This window comes from Bubalus kerabau, chromosome 5 (genome assembly GCF_029407905.1).
Source record: "Bubalus kerabau isolate K-KA32 ecotype Philippines breed swamp buffalo chromosome 5, PCC_UOA_SB_1v2, whole genome shotgun sequence".
NCBI lineage: Eukaryota > Metazoa > Chordata > Mammalia > Artiodactyla > Bovidae > Bubalus > Bubalus kerabau.
In genome coordinates, this window is record NC_073628.1 from 126,530,829 (window position 1) to 126,548,489 (window position 17,661).

The following is a 17,661-nucleotide window of genomic DNA, read 5'->3' on the forward strand; positions in this document are numbered from 1 at the left end:
GGACCAGGGAGCCTGGTGAGCTGCTGTCTGTGGGGTCACACAGAGTCAGACACGACTGAAGCAACTTAGCAGCAGCAGCAGTATCCCAGTATATGAACCACAGTTTATCTGTTCACAACTTGATGGACATTTAAACTGTTTCCAGGTTTTTTTTTTTCTATTATAAATAAAATTCCTGTCGTACAGACCTTTATAGGACATTATTTGAGTATATACCTAGAAGTAGAATTTCCAGGTTATGTGGTAAATGTATGTTTAACTTTGTAAGAAACTGCCAAATTGTTTCCTGGAATAGCTGTACCATTTGGCGTAGTCACCGGCAGTGTCTGAGTTGCGGTTCTGTATCCTTGCTTGCACTTTCTATTGTATGGTTCTGTAGTTGTGCCTTTTGAATAATTGTGTAGTGCTATCCCACTGTGGTTTTAATTTGCATTTCCCTAGTGACAAGCGTGTTCAACCTTTTAGGTTTGTCATCACCAGATCTCTTCTTTGGTGAAGCGCGTATTCTAATCTTTTATGCTTTTTTTTTTTTTTTAAAGTTTTCTTCTTGTTTCTGAGTTCTCTCTATGTTCTAGATACAAATTCTTTATCAGATGTATATTTTGCAAATATTTCCTGCCAGTATGTGCCTTTAATGCAGTGCCTTTTAAATTTTTTTATTGTGGTAAAAGTCACATAATATAAAACCTACTATTTTAACTGAATTTAACTGTACAGTTCAGTGGCACTAAGTACATTCACACTTTTGTGCAACTATCACAATCATCCATCTCCTAAAGTTTTCACCTTTGTAACTGGATCTCTAATATAATAAGTATTTTTTGAAGATTTTTGTTTTCATGAAATCTAATTTATCATTTTTCATTCCTTTGGGGGATTTATTTTTGAGTTTTATCTAGGAAGTCTTTACCTAACCCAAAGTCACAAAGATTTTATCATATATTCTCTTCTAGAAATTTTATAGTTTTAAGTTTCATATGCATCACTGACTCGATGGACGTGAGTCTGAGTGAACTCCGGGAGTTGGTGAGGGACAGGGAGGCCTGGCGTGCTGCGATTCATGGGGTCGCAAAGAGTCGGACACGACTGAGCGACTGATCTGATCTGAGTCCGTTTTGAGTTGACTGTTGTGCAGTGTAACAGACCTGGGTTTGTTCCCTGTGTCGGGAATATCCCCTGGGTCCCCTGGAGAAGGGAATGGCTACCCACTCCAGCATTCTCGCCTGGAGAATTCCATGGACAGATGAGCCTGGCAGGCTACAGTCCATGGGGTCGCAAAGAGTCAGACACGATTGAGTGACTAACACTTTGACTTTTCATCACATATGGTGCAAGGTAGAAATCAAGATGTGTTTGGATAGCCATGTGTTCCAGCACAATTAGTTGAAAAGACTGTGCTTTCTCTTTGAGTTACCTCAGCATCTTTGTTGAAAATCAGTTGACCTTATCTGTATAGATCTATTTCTGGATTCCAATCTGTTCACACAGTTCTGATTTCTGTAGCTTGAAATCTATGTCTTGAAATCAGGTGGTGTGGGTCCTCTAGCCTTTGTATTTCTTCTTTATTTTGGAAGTTGTAGGTCTTTTGCCTTTCCTTGCCTTGCCTTGAATCAATTTGTCAGTTTCTGCAAAAAGTCTGCTAGGATTCTGATCGGCATTTGCATCTACAGATCAATTTGGAGAGAGTTGACATCTTCATAGTGCTGAGTTTTCTATGAACACGGCACATCTCTCCATTTATGTAGAGCTTCCTCTGTTTCTCATCAGTGGTTTTTAGTTTTCAGCATACAAATTTTGCACATATTCTGTATGGTATTCCTAGGTATCTCATGGTTTTGGTTATATCCTCAGGTTCCACATCTACAGATTCAACCAACCCCAGACTCAAAAGTATGAAAGAAAAAAAATCCCAGAAAGTCCCCAAAAGCAAAACTTGAACGTGCCACCTACAAATTTGCCAGCAACTAGTCACATAGCATTTACATTGTATTAGGTATTGTAGGTAATCGAAAGATGATGTAAAATGTATGGGAAGATGTGCACAGGCAAACACACCACTTTAGAGAAGGGACTTGAGCATCTGAAGACTTTGGTATCCACAGCAGCGCAGAGGGTCTTGGAACCCCTGCAGCTACTGAAGGTTGACTGTATTTTAAATCATTTCGTTCTTTTAATTTCCTTGAGAGCTGTTTTGATTTCCCCTTTGGCAATGGAATTAGTTTTGGTTTACATCCATTGTCTCATATAGATAAAAAGAAAAACAAAGAACTTTTTTTTTGCTTGTGAGGGTAACTCTTAGGATTTCCTCTAACAGTTTTCCTGTGTGTCACGCAGCGGCGCTAGCTGCAGTCACCATGGTGTGCGTTATACCCCTAGTATTTACTTTTCTTATAACTGGAAGTTTCTGTTTTTAAAGTGATAAGCTTTTTATATTTGTTGATGGAATTTTTGTTGTTGCTAACCTCTTGTTCAGTTCAGTCGCTCAGTTGTGTCCGACTCTGCGACCCCATGGACTGCAGCACGCCAGGCCTCCCTGTCCATCACCAACTCCCAGAGTTTACTCGAACTCATGTCCATTATTAATTCCTAATTTTTAAAGTTTCTTTGCAGCCCAGTGTAGGGTCACTTTTTATAAACAGTTCATGGAATTTGAAAAGAAGGTATATTTTCTATATAATGTAATATATTAGATAATATAGTTATATAATATATATGTATTATGTATTGATGTTATATATTATTAACATTTATTTCAGTATAAAACCATATGAAATCTGTATAGTCAGATTTACATCTTTGGACTTAATCTGAATCTTTTTTAGTAGTATAACATGACTTATTTACAGCTCTTGATGTAACTTCCTTCCTCTTATTTTAGACTGTTTATAACGTGTCCTTTTTGTGTCTTTTGTTTCATTACTTTGCTTTGTTATTTTGATCAGGTTTTCTTTGTTTATTCTCTAGTGAATTAAAGAGACTTTGACATGGTAATTAAACATTATTCTTACTCTGCCTACCTCTATACTTAATATATTAATGTAAGAACTTGTGTATCTCTATTCAGAATGAAAAGTATGGTGGTTGATATGTTGCAAATTTTGGCAGGCTTAAGTACTCTTTTCTACTCCCCTTCATTCCCTCCCCTTCTCTTTTGTGTTAAGATAATCTGGAATGTAAATACCAGTTACTGTTTTTTTTTTAATACTATGTAATTTCTTTTTTGTAGTAAGTTTTTTCATAATATTTCCATTGAATTTCACAACCACACGAATGGTCACTTAAGTGTTAACTGTTTTGTTGATTTCACAGCTTACTAGTATTTCTTCAGTATACCCCATGTTCTCTGGAGTTTTTTGTTCTGATTTATCTCTTTCTTGTGGCTTTTTTCATTAGTTGTTTTTAATTGAAAATATGTATTTTTGAATATTTGTCTCTCCCACAAAGAATTTTTTCCTGAAACCTGATTTTAATTAAATGGATATGATCAAACGATCATTTTTTTCAAAGTGTGGTGTATTTTTTGAAAATATTAAAATACAGCAGGAGAATGTTCTAATGATTTAATCTTTACAGTGTAATAGCTTGTTGATTTCAAATTTGAATTTTGCTCTTAGTCACCAAAAATAATTATTTTTCTTCTAGGTCTCCCTCTTCTTTCTTCAGTCTTTCCTTCTTTTCTTCCTCATAGCCAGTCTTAGCTCTTGAAATACCAAGCTCTCAAAAAAGCTTGATTTTTGAGTTTTGGTATTTCCAATGCAAATTTATTCTGTTCTATGGCTACTTTTACTGGTGTGTTGGTAGGTATTATAATTTCCACCTGTAATCAAATATTCCAGCTTTAAAAGAAGTACCTTCATTCTGAATGTTTTAAAAACCTGAAGGAAGGAAGAGCTTAAAATCAAGGCCCAAGAATAGTGTATTCTTGTTAAGGTTGTCAAAAATAATTTCATAGGAACAAAGATAGTTTTTCACATGTTTATATTTTTCTTTGGATTTTTAAAAATTTTATTTTTAATTGGAGGGTAATTCGCTTTACAATATTGTGTTAATCTCTGCCATGTGAAGAGTGAAAGTGTTAGTTGCTCAGTTGTGCCCCACTCTTTGCAACCCCATGGACTGCACATATGATGGGGAGGGAGGGGAGGACGGGGAAGCCTGGCGTGCTGCAGCCCGCAGGGTTGCAAAGAGTGGGACACAACTGAGCGACTGAACGACAGCAGTGTCTTTGACACAGTACATGCATTTTTAATTGAAGTGTAGTTGACATGCAATGTTATGTTAGTTTCAAATGTATCCCAGTGATTCAACATTTAAATACTTTATGAAAGGATCATCACGATAAATCTGATAACCATTTGTCCTCATTCAGGGTTACTGTAGTATATTCACCAGATTTCTTATGCTGTACCTCACATGCCATGACTTTTTTTTTTTAATGACTGGAAGTTTGTACCTCTTAATCCCCTTCACAGAGTATTTTTCATGTGGCATGTCTCTTTAAGGATTATAAACTGCCATGCCTTTCTAGAACACATCCCTGGTGGCCAGTCCCATACCAGAGTAGAGGAGAAGCCCCCACTTAGGAGCTGACCCAGAAAACAGTAAATCAGGACAGAGCCTCAGTTGAGCAGTGAGTTAAACCAGCCTAGAGAGAGAGAAATCCAGACCAGATAGTCAGTGACAGTAACAGCGGTGGTGTGTGAGAAAGGGGCCTTCATTTGAAGAATCAGATTTTTCCTTTTGGTTGGTATGAATAACAGTCCTGGTAAGAACAATGTTTAATAGGTAACATCCTTGAAACAGAGACTTTACCAGAGTTTATCATTGAAATATGACTGATGTGCTATCTCTAGGGAGCTTTGATGAGCTCAGTTAATTACTACTTTGAATTAATTGGACCTTTAAGACCAGTATGTCATTACAGAGAGCCTTTTAGAAATCCAGTACTGTGCAAAGTGACACTAATTAGAAGATGACGTTGTAAATAATTCTAATAAGATTTTCTAATGTTTTGTTCAATTTTTTAAATGATAATTTTTTGTTCTTTAAAACTTTTAGTATCATCTTACATAACATGTCTCTCTTACCTTCTTGATTATCCCAAAAGGTTAATCGTTCTCTTATACATAGAGCATGTCATAATATATAATTTTGAATTTTTGTAAATACAGGACATAGCCTCTGGGGCTATTTGATTGAGAATTTTATTCCTAGATACAAACAGTACAAGGCAAACCAGTTAAGGCAATAAAAAGTGGATAAGTGGAAGTGGTCTCAGTATTTGAATAAATAAGTTATAACTGTAATTTACCTAATAACAATCACCGTTTTTAAAAAAAGCTTTCTTTTGAACTTCAAAAAAGCATCTCTGTCTGCTTGTATTTCTTCATCCCCTACTCTGTCAGTAACACACTTGGATATAATTCTGTCCCCTTACTCCTTTGCTTAGTTACTTAAAAGATCACCAGTGTTCTTCTTAATGCTAAACCCAGAGCCTTTTTCTGCCTTGCCCCTCTTTCCTTTGGGTCCGTATGACACCGTCAGCCTCTCCCGTCTCTGGCTTCTTTGGGCCTCACTGTCCTCACTTGCTTTTCCCACTCTCTGAACTGCAGCTTCTCGAGATTCTTCACTGCTCCCTTTCCTCAGAGTTGAAGTTTTTGAGTTGAGTTCCGTCTACGTGCTTTCTTGCATTTACTCTCTGCCTCTCTGAGGGCTTCCCTTAACCTCAGCCGGTACATCCTCTAACAATTGAGCCCACTTACCTGAGCTCAGTTGCTCTCCAGCACAGTAGCTTAAAGAGGTTGTGAGGGCTCTTTTGTCTCTTGGTAGCTGTTTGATCTTACAGATGATATATGTCACCTCCTTATATTTTAAATTTCACTTCCTTTCTTTTAATGCCAATACACTCATGTGTCAAAATTCAGATGCTCTAAAAGGCTATCTGGACTTCCCAGGTGGCTAGTGATAAAGAATTTACCTGCCAGTGTAGGAGACGCAGGAAACGCAAGATTGATCCCTGGGTCTGCAAGATCCCCTGGGGAAAAATGGCAACTCATTCAGTTTTTTGCCTGGAGAATCTCACGGACAGAGGAGCCTGGCAGGCTACAGTCCATGGGGTTGCAAAGAGTCAGACATGACTGAGCACAGCACACAGCAGTAGCAAAAGGCTATATATATAGTAAAGTATTTCCCACCTTTCTGCCATCCAGTCAGCTCCTTTGCCCGGTGGCAACCAGTGTCTAATTTCTTATATGTTTTTCCAGAGATATATAAATTCTGTGTAAATCTTTACCCCCATTTTACAGACAAAGAAGTTGAGACTCAAAGATTTCAATAATTGGCTCAGATCACGGAGATGGTAAGTGGCAGAGCCAGAATTCTAATGCAAGTCTTCCAGTTAAAAATCTGCTGCATCTCATATTCCAAATGCCCGGTGGATATTGCTTTTTGGATTTCAAATCTCCTCCTATTTTCTGTTCTTACGCAAACATTCATTTATCCACATAAATTCTTATGTCTTTGTAAATGGAATCAACATTCTCTGGTCATCAGTTTTTAAATGTTGTAATAATAATTGAATCCTTCTTATTCATTCCCTCATGTACAATCTCCTTCCAAGTGTCTCTCATATTCATCCTCTGTTCTCTACTCCTGCTACTGGGTTCTAGCTCAGGCCATCACCAGTAAATGATTCACTGGATTACTGCCATAAACTATAGGATGGCTCCTTAGCTCTCAACTTTCTTTGTTAACTTGTTCTGTTTACCATTGCCAGAATAATCTTCCCATCACTTTAGATGACTTTATTCCTCTCCAGTGGCTTCATTTTTTCTTTCTCATCCTGTTTAAATTATTCTGCCTAACTTTCAAAGCTCTCTAATCTGGCCTAATCTTCCCTACTCAATATTTCTCTCTCTTAGCCTTTATCCCTTTTGCATACATCTCCTCTTACCACAAAGAAGCACTTCATATTCTGGCCTTACTGACCCAGTGCTTCTTTATATCACCAAGACTGGCTTCCCTTCCATTACCAAAACCTACTTTGTGTTTCAAGTCCATTTCCTTGCTTTCCACAGTAGTGTTTGCTGCTGATGGTGTTCTGTTATTAACTAAGTTTTTCTTTCAATTGAAAAAGTATTGCATGCACATGATATATATATTTTAAAAAAGCAGTTCATAGGTACACAGTGAGCAAAATATAAGCGTCTTCCATCTCTTCCCTCAGGTGTCCTCTGTAGAGGTGATTGATCACTGTTACTAGTTTCTTAGGTATCCATCCTTCCTGAATTTCTTCATCCACATGCAAGCATGTGTATGTCCCATCTTTTTTCTGTACAAATGAAAATAATACTCTATCATGTTAAGAATTTTTTATCACTTAAGAGTCTATCTTGGAGAACATCTCATATTAGCACACAGATCTACTGTATTCTTTTACCAGCTATGTAGTACTCTCTCTCTATTCCCAGTACTCCATCAATGGAAGTTAGAGTTGCTTCCAGTATTTTTACTGCTGCTGTTTATATTGCTACATTGACTAGTTTGTTTAAAAGAAAAAAAAGGTTGCCTCTGTGGACATAAATTTCCAAAAGAGGAATTTAAGTGCTGGAAAATGTTTTGTATTTAATGCCAGTTACCAGTCAATGAGATTTACACCCTTTGCCTTTCTATCAGGGCTTCCCAGGTGGCTCAGTGGTAAAGAAACTGCTGCCAGTGCAGGAGATGGGGATTTGATCCCTGGGTCATTAAGATCCCCTGGAGTAGGAAATGGCAGCCCAGTCCAGTATTCTTGCCTGGGAAATCCCAGTGGGCTACAGTCCATAGGCTCACACGCAGTTGGACATGACTTGGCAGCTGAGCACACACACATGCACCTTCTGTCAACGGTGTGGTAGGGGCCTGTGCCCCATACTCTTCAGTGTTATGGATTATTAAATTTTAATCTTGGCCAATCAGATTGGTGAAAAACAACTCTAATTTTAATTTAAAATTTCAAATTATGAATGAAATTTTAAAATATTTGTATAAATTTTTTCTGTGAACTACTGATTTTTCTTTTTGTTTGCCTATTTATTAGTAAGAACTTTAATATAAAGATTGTTGGACCTTTGTTGACTTTACATGATATGAATTTTTCTTCCAGTTTTGCCAATTATCATTTTATGTTTTCTTTTCCCTTGTTAACTCTTCATACTTTTATAGTTTCTTTTGATTTGCCATAAAAAAAGAAAAAAAAATCAAGTTTTATTTTTTCCAGGTGACTGGCCAGTTGACCTTGAACTGTTTATTACCTGGTCTCTCTGATTTGAAATACCATTATCATATATTAAATTCTTTGTGTAATTGAATCTGTTTCTGGGACCAGTTCTCTTTTGGTTTCTATGAAATAGGAAAAATTTATTTCTTCAAATTTATCATATATTTTAATGTTTGATAAGGCTTGTTTTGTCTGTCATTATACTTTGTCAGAATGTTCTGCATATTTTCTCGTTTTTATTTTTCCATATGATCTTTAGATAAAGGTTATCAAAGTTCTCCCCTCCCCCCAAGATTTTATTGACATTTTTACTGGGGTCATATTAAAATTATTGTTTAACTCTTTGTGAAATTTAATTTTTTATTGTTTCCCTAGCCTTTCAGTTTTGTTCATCTTCTGAAACTTTGTGAGAGAATGGGAATTAGTTTAACAGGACAGTTATTTGACCATATGTATATTGTTACAGAGTCATAAGAGTAAATATCCAGGATGAGCCAACACTCACTATGCTAGCCAACGGTCACTAACATATTCAGGGTTAACTGCAGTGAGAGAAGAGCTAGCACCTTGATTCTAGTAATGCATCAGAGCACCTAGGTAAGGGGTAGAGGAAGTGACCTGAAATGGAGAACAGAGAGACAGCCCACTTACTTATTAGCTAGATAGAATGCTACACACACACACATATTCATTTATGTTCAGCTAATGTTCATATCTCTTAGATAAGGTAAATATGTTGGAACTTCTGCTTGTGAGAAGTAAGCAGTACATAACTGATAATAACCTTAATAAAAAGTTCATCATGACTTTTTTTAACAGACTGTATTTTTTCGAACATGTATAGATTTACAGAAAAATGGAGAAGGTAGTACAGAGAACTCCCACATACCCACAACCAGTTTCCCCAGGTATTGATGTTTTACATGAGTATGGTAGGTTTGTTAAAAATCAGTGAATCAGTATTGAAACATTATTATTATTAACCAAAGCTCATCCTCTGTTCTGACCCCTTCAGCTTTTACCCAGTGTCTTTTTTTGTTGCTGTTGTTCCAGATCCATCTAGGATACAACATTATATTTACCTAACATGTCTCCTTAGGTTCCTCTTGGCTGTGGCAAGTTTGACTGAAGTATTTTCTTGTGGAAGAAAGATACAGTTTCTCTGAAAGCTGGAACATTTACAATGAGTAGACAGTTTTAAGGCATATCAATGTTTTAACTTCTGTGTTCCTTTCTCTTTTGCATTTCAGGCACTCTGTGAATGTGCCCTGCAGACTCCTTATGACAGCTTGAAACTTGGGATGCTGTCTGTCCTTGCCACGCTGTCAGGGACCATTGCCGTCAAACATTACTTCAGCATAGCTTCAGGTAAAGAGAAGAAAGATGATATATGGATAACATGCTATTAATCTTTTATTCGCGTCATGTTTATATTTCAATTTAAAGCTTTAGAATCAAGAAAGGTTTTAGTTTCTTACTGTTACATGTTAGTAATTTCTTAAAAAATGATTTCTTAAGTAATTCCTAAAATAATAAAATCTTGCATCCTTGATCTTAACTCAAGGTTATAGTTTTTCTGGATTTGCCCTTTTTTGCATTGTTATGTGGATGAAATAATATTTTTGAGAGTGCTTAAAATAGCTGGTTTGCTTTTGTATGTCTCTGACTTAAATTGCCCTTTGGATTTAAGTATATTTCAAAGGCCAAGTGGTGGTGAATTTTAAAAGCAAATGTCATATGCTTCCTTTTACGCATATGTTATCCTTCTGGAAAATGATTAAAATAAAATTTTGCCTCAGTTCAATAATGCTTTCCTACTTGCCTGTTCAAAATGATTTAACTCCAAAATGCCTTTATTAATGCCTCATGAGAAGCTTGCTTATATAACACACTTAAGCTTAAAGGTTTTTGTTGTTTGAATGCAAGTTTTGTAGGATCTCTATTGCTTCCTTTTCTAGTTCAGTTCAGTTCAGCCGCTCACTTGTGTCCAACTCTTTGCAAGCCCATGGACTGCAGCATGCCAGGCCTCCCTGTCCACCACCAACTCCCAGAGTTTACTCAAATTCATGTCCATTGAATCGGTAATGCCATCCAACCATCTCATCCTCTGTTGTCCCCTTCTCCTCCTGCCTTTAATCTTTCCCAACATCAGGGTCTTTTCCAATCAGTCAGTTCTTCACATCAGGTGACCAAAGTGTTGGATCAGCATCAGTCCTTCCAATGAATGTTCAGGACTGACTTCCTTTAGGATAGACTGGTTGGATCTCCTTGCAGTCCAAGGGACTCTCAAGAGTCTTCTCCAGTACCACAGTTCAAAAGCATCAGTCTTCGGCATTCAGCGTTCTTTATAGTCCAACTCTCACATCCATACGCGACTACTGGAAAAACCATTGCTTTGACTAGATGGACTTTGTTGGCCGAGTAATATCTCTTCTTTTTAATATGCTGTCTAGGTTGGTCATAACTTTTCTTCCAAGGAGCAAGTGTCTTTTAATTTCAGGGCTGCAGTTACCATCTGCAGTGATTTTGGAGCTCCAAAAAATAAAAGTCTGTCACTGTTTCCTCTGGTTCCCCATCTATTTGTCATGAAGTGATGGGACCAGATGCCATCAGTTCAGTTCAGTTCACTTGCTCAGTTGTGTCTGACTCTTTGCGACCCCATGAATTGCAGCACGCCAGGCTTCCCTGTCCATCACCAACCCCCGGAGTTCACTCAAACTCATGTCCATCGAGTCGGTGATGCCATCCAGCCATCTCATCCTCTGTCATTCCCTTCTCCTCCTGCCCCCAATCCCTCCCAGCATCAGAGTCTTTTCCAATGAGTCAACTCTTCGCATGAGGTGGCCAAAGTACTGGAGTTTCAGCTTTAGCATCATTCCTTCCAAAGAACACCCAGGACTGATCTCCTTTAGAATGGACTGGTTGGATCTCCTTGCAGTCCAAGGGACTCTCAAGAGTCTTCTCCAACACCACAGTTCAAAATCATCAATTCTTTGGTGCTCAGCTTTCTTCACAGTCCAACTCTCACATCCATACATGACTACTGGAAAAACCATAGCCTTGACTAGACAGACCTTTGTTGGCAAAGTAAAGTCTCTGCTTAGTTTTCTGAATGTTGAGCTTTAAGCCAGCTTTATCACTCTCCTCTTTCACTTTCATCAAGAGGCTCTTTCATTCTTCTTCACTTTCTGCCATAAGGGTGGTGTCATCTGCATATCTGAGGTTATTGATATTTCTCCCAACAATCTTGATTCCAGCTTGTGCTTCATCCAGCTCAGTGTTTCTCATGATGTATTCTGCATATAAGTTAAGTAAGCAGGGTGACAATATACAGCCTTGACATGCTCCTTTCCTGATTTGGAACAAGTCTGTTGTTCCATGTCCAGTTCTAACTGTTGCTTTCTGACCTGCATACATCTTTCTCAAGAGGCAAGTCAGGTGGTCTGATATTCCTGTCTCTTTAAGAATTTTCCACAGTTTGTTGTAAATAGTCAATAAAGCAGAAGTAGATGTTTTTCTGGAACTCTCTTGCTTTTTCAATGATCCAACAGATGTTGACAGTTTGATCTCTGGGTCCTCTGCTTTTTCCAAATCCAGTTTGAACATCTGGAAGTTCAGGGTTCATGTACTGTTGAAGCCTTGCTTGGAGAATTTTGAGCATTACTTTACTAGCATGTAGTTAGTTATTCTGAATTGAATTAATTAAGGAACTGCATTATGCATTTGTCTTTCTTATGGCTTCACAGCATATAAACTCACTTATTGGGTAAAGGAAATTCCCCACCATATAGGTCTTGGTAGGAAGCTATAAAGACCTGATGCTCTATTGCCAAGGCTCCTGCCATCTAGGGTGCACACAGCGGTCTGGACTCAACTAATCATTTTCATACTGGAGAATAAATTGGGAGGCAGTGACAGCAAGAAGTGGTGATATCTGAGAATCCATTCTGATGATACAGCAATGACCACAGCAGTATCCAGTTTCCAGGGTGCACTGTAGCAGGGATGTTTGCCGTATCTGGTCCTTTGGCAGCAACATAAGCCGTGGCAGCAAGCAACAGTAACAGCGGTGATCATGTCTTCCCTGGGCTAATTCCATGCATGGTTTGGGCTGTAGCCTTTGGTTGGTCTCTAGCCTCAGCTTATTCCTATCCATCTTTTGAACTTAGTTTTCCAGCCTTTTCAATAATTGTGTGAGGTACCTCTGTATTAGTTATCTATTGCTACATAATACATCAAAACTCTGTGGCTTGAAACCACAGTTGTCTGCCATCTTGACCAGATTGGATGGTCTGAGATGGCCTCATTCACCAGCTACAGGTCGCAAAGACTTTCACCTGAGGCACCATGGTTCTCCTCCATCTGACTCTTTGGCAGTCCAGCTTGGGCTTGTTGACATCACGTTCTTAGTGTTCTGCTGCCGCCGCCAAGCCGCTTCAGTCGTATCTGACTATGTGATCCCATAGACGGCAGCCCACCAGGCTCCTCTGTCCCTGGGATCCTCCAGGGAAGAACACTGGAGTGGGTTGCCATTTCCTTCTCCAGTGCATGCTTGCATGCTAAGTTGCTTAAGTCATGTCTGACTCTTTGCGACCTTAGGCACAGCAGCCCACCAGGCTCCTCTGTCCACGGGATTTCTAGGCAAGAATACTGGAGTAGGTTTCCATTCTAGCAGCACCCAAAAGAAGGCAAGCCACCAACATATAAGCACTCTTTTAGTCTTTTGCTTGCACATGTTTTTTAATGTCTCATTGGCCAAAGCAAGTCGCATGGCCAAGCCCAGATAGGTGAAGAAATAAACACCTGCTGATGCAAGGAATTGGAAAATTACATTGCAAAGGGGCATGCCTACAAGAGATGAGAGAGGTTATCACAGCCTTTCTTTTAAATCAGCAATTTAAAAAAATCAATGATCTACTTATACTCATTGTGTTTTCAATGAATTCTTCTTTCTACATAAATCAGCCACTCTCAGTTTATTGTTGTTCTGTCACCCAGTTGTGTCTGACTCTTGGCAACCCCTTGGACCGCAGCACGGCAGGCTTCCTTGTCCTACTCCATCTCCCAGAGTTTGCTCAGACTTGTGTCCATTGAGTCAGTGATGCCATTTAAACATCTCACGCTCTGTTGCCCCTTCTCTTGCCCTCAATCTTTCCCAGCATCAGGGACTTTTCCAGTGAGTCGGCTGTTCGCATCAGATGACCAAAATAATGGAGGTTCGCCTTCAGCATCAGTCCTTCCAATGAGTATTCAGGGTTAAGTTCCATTAAAATTGATTGGTTTGATCTCCTTGCTGTCCAAGGGTCTTTAAGGAGTCTTCTCCAGCTTGCAGTTAATATCCTTGGCCGCTGTCACACACTGAAAGAGCAGCCGTAGGCAAAATATTAATTTCATCTTGCAGTTTATAGGCACCCTCCCATACAAGGTCTTCTGTACAAGTGCCTTTTCAGTGGGGCACGTGCACAGAAGTTACAGGTATGGGATCTGAGGCTCACAGGGTTTCAATGGCGTGTCCAAGGTCACATACCTGTGAAGCACCCGAGCCCAAGGGCTCTGTCTCGGGATTCTTTGCTATACTAAACTGACCTAGATGCAAGATGTCTTTCTTTTTCTTTACTTTCTAATTCCAAAGACCTTTGTAAGTGTGTCAAGATATAACATTCAAGCACTTCACAAGCTAGATATTTTCTTTGTCCTTGTGTTTGAATTTTGTTAAATTGTAGTTTGTATATGGAATTAAGCAAAAGACTTAAATAACCACACTAGGTAGTGCTCACAAGAAATAAATGTCAGGTATTTTCTAAAGTCAGATTATTTCCATAACTAATAGTGAATATTTAAGTATATTTTCATTGATAAGAGTTTTAGTATAACCAGATAAACAGTTTGTAAAACAGACTTAAATTTAGTGTGTCTAAATTATCCCTAACAAAATGGGCTTTAAGCGTGTAAGATATTCAGTATCACACATACCTAAGAAAAATGGAAATTAAAGCAACACTGAAATATTTTTCTAATCCATCAGTTTGGCAAAGATTCAGAAGTTTGATAATATGTTGTGTTGACAAGGGTGTGGCTAATCAAGAGCTACTCTCATTCACTGCTGGTGGGAATGTAAATTGTTAAACTTCAGCATAGGTAATTTGGAAGTACTCATCAAAATTATAAGTGAAAAACATAGAGAAATCCCACTTCTTGGAATTTATCCTACTAATTTAGTCTCACATTTGAGAAATGATATGTACATGGTTATTCATAGCATCATTAATGTAGTAGCAAAATATTGTCCATTGTTGGAGATGGAGTAGCATAAGAAGGTCCATCAATAGGGAACTCATTAAAGAAATGATGATACATAACTGCAATAGCAATCAGTGCAGCTTACTAAAAAGAATATATGGCATGGAATAGTCTCCATGACGTAATGTCTGGGGGAAATAAAGCAGGATGCGCAGCAGTGTATAAAACAGGAAAAAAGAAAGGATTTTGCTTACAAATGTGTACACTCTTTAGAATGATACGCAAGAAATATAACCTTAGGTGGTTGAGGAAGACTTTTCACTCAGTAACTTTTTACCTTTTTCCTACTATTGGTTGAACTTTTCGAAACAAGTAAATTTATCTTAGTAAATTATTTCTAAATAAAAAAGCTAAAAATAATAATTTTATCCCTGAAACAATTAACATAGAAAAATGCTCACAAATATTATATTTTTAAGGCAGAATATTGACAGTATCTACTTATTCTGATTATGAATTTTAAAACTGTATGCATAGGGGAAAAGATGTTTTAAAGTATACAGAAAGCTAATTAAAAGGTTATGCTGGTTTGTGAGTTTAGAGACTTTTTTTCCTGTTTTTGCCCCCAAGTTTTCTTTGACATCTCAATGAGAAAAAAAGAGAAAAGCAAGTTCAAAACATACTTGTAAATTTATAGATGAGTTGTCATTGTCCATGTTACATGTACAAGGGAAAGAATGGAGAAAATTACAATTTCCATTGTTTTGTGAAAAAAAATCATCGTTCATCTTTCACATGTTTTGCCTGTTGCAAAACCACTGAGGCTTTACCTACACTGGTAGTTTTATGTCAAACTGGAAATCAGTAAAGTGACCATATGTCCCAGACCACCTGGGGTAGTCTTGGTTTATGCCTGTTGTTATTAGTAACAGTGTCCCCTTCAAACCTCAGAAAGTGTGATTGCCCTCGGTGTAAAAGGCAAGGTTATAGTTGATAGGAATCATGGAAAAATAAACAGGGCAGAGAAGGACAGGAATGAAAGACCCTGCTGAGAAGTTGAATTAGCTTTAATCTTCAGATTCTTCTTGATGCTAAACTCACCTATAACTGAGACCTTCTCTGCTATAAATAAAAACATTCACAGCATAAACCTTATGTTACAGAATTTCAAGTGTGATTTTTAACTATAGGCTAGAACTTAACGTATAAAGCACAAAGCTGGTGCATAACTAACAAGTTTATATGACCTCAGTGGCAAGATGCTTAAGATCTTTAGACTTCAATTTCTTCTGTAAAAATAGTGTTGAATCAGAAGATCTCCAAGTCCTCGCTAGCTCTAAAATCATAAATTCTTACATAAACCTTTTGCAGTATAATTATATGCCAGCAATTGAGGTGGGAACAGCAAACTTAAAATTTTTGTTTCTCTTTTCTCTCCTCTCTTGAATGAAAGGTTTTTATCTGACAAGAAGCCCTGTAATGATTCTGTTTTAATGAGAATTCATTTGAATGTCCAAGATACAATCTTGGATTTTGCTGTGTTTCTTAGTCAATTTTTATTAAGATTTGGGGAGGGACTATTATGTTAATTTTAGATCTTAATCATTACACAACTACTTAGCATATACTTATTCTAAGTATGTGAACAGGAGAAAAAGGGATGGTTTTGTATATTGATCATAGGGTAGAGGTAGAAAATTTTGTTGCAGTTCATTGTTAGAGATTTTCTCTTGAAAATGATAAAAAATGAACCTATAAAATGAACTGCTTTTGAACCGTGCAAATTAATTAAATCTTCCCTACTTTTCTTTGTTGTTTAGGAAATGTGGGTTCATCCCCTAGATCCTCTGATTTAGTCAAATTAGCCCAAGAGTGCTGTTACCATAGTAACAGGGGCATTGCAGCTCATGGAGTGAGAGTCCTAACTAATATAACTGTATCTTGTCAAGAAAAAGGTAAGTTTGATCAAGACTGATATTATGTATGAACTTTTAGATTGGAGTTTCACCAGAGTCCTATTTGTATTTCTTTTTTTAATCCCTTATTATTTTTAGGCTGTGTGCTTTTATCTATTAGTCACCTCCTCCTGAATGTTCTGAGGGCAGATTTTCTCAAGACTACTTAATTCTTTGGGAAAACAAAATGAGGACCTTGGGATTGGGAGTGCAGAACTGAAAGGTTTTCTGGAGCACTGCCCATCTCCTCCTGTTGCTTTACCTTTGTACATATGGTGCTATGGATAGAGACTGCTTATAACAATCCAGTGATTATCAGTTTGTTCACTTGTTTAAAAAAAAAAAAAACTATAAAATTTAGGGGAGAAAAAGCATATGAAGTTATTGAGAGGCTAAAGTAACAAATAGTTTTCACCTGGAGGGCAAATGAATTAACAGAGCAATGTAAATTAAATTGTCATGGAATTTATCTCTAGGTATCTATAGCATTAAATGACTTGCATAGTCAAGAAGGATGTGCATAGAAAATACTGCATATATTTTATTGTATTCTTAACATCTTTTGACCTAAAGAAATTCGTGCTGGTGTTCAAACACAGGAATGCACTCGGGATGTCTCATCTGTTTCAGTGCTTATTTTGATCTTTATTAAGGATCAGCAGTCCCTCGTATCCCCACTAGGCTTCAGCACTGCTTGTGACTAGTACCTTTGTTTTCCCAGCACCTTGATCTTCACCAGACATTGTTTGCCAAGCTCTTACACTGACTCAAAAGGCATTTAATTTGTTTGTTCATTCTGATTTCAATAACTCAATTTTTGGCATAGTAATAAGTATTATCTACCACGTAACACAGAAAACTGCTCTGTATTCTCAAAGCTGACATATATTAATATTAACCTAAATGTGGTTTTATATATATGTATACACACACACACACACACACACACACACACACACAGAACTTGAGAAATTTTAGCTCAAAAGTAGTGAAAAGATGATATAGTACTGGTATTACATGAGACATATAAAGGGTTCATTTCTTTATGATCTGACTTAAAACACTAGTAAGATAAAGTGGGATCTCGATTATTTCTAGAAAGCATTTCTACTTCAATGAGAAGGTTGCATCCTAGGTAAAAATGGACCTGCATAATGTTAGACTAGTTTGGAAAATTTGACACACACCATGTCGATACATGGTTTGCTG

The 17,661-nt window shown here is 37.6% G+C and overlaps 1 protein-coding gene across 1 annotated transcript in view; it reads left to right on the forward strand.

The window, feature by feature from the left end:
* INTS7 (integrator complex subunit 7) overlaps nucleotides 1–17,661 on the forward strand; it is an 88,523-nt gene that overhangs the window by 43,591 nt on the left and 27,271 nt on the right. Inside the window, exons 8-9 of the mRNA XM_055583023.1 lie at nucleotides 9,508–9,625; nucleotides 16,318–16,452. Coding sequence (XP_055438998.1) covers nucleotides 9,508–9,625; nucleotides 16,318–16,452 — 253 coding nt within the window. The remainder of the gene's footprint in view (nucleotides 1–9,507; nucleotides 9,626–16,317; nucleotides 16,453–17,661) is intronic.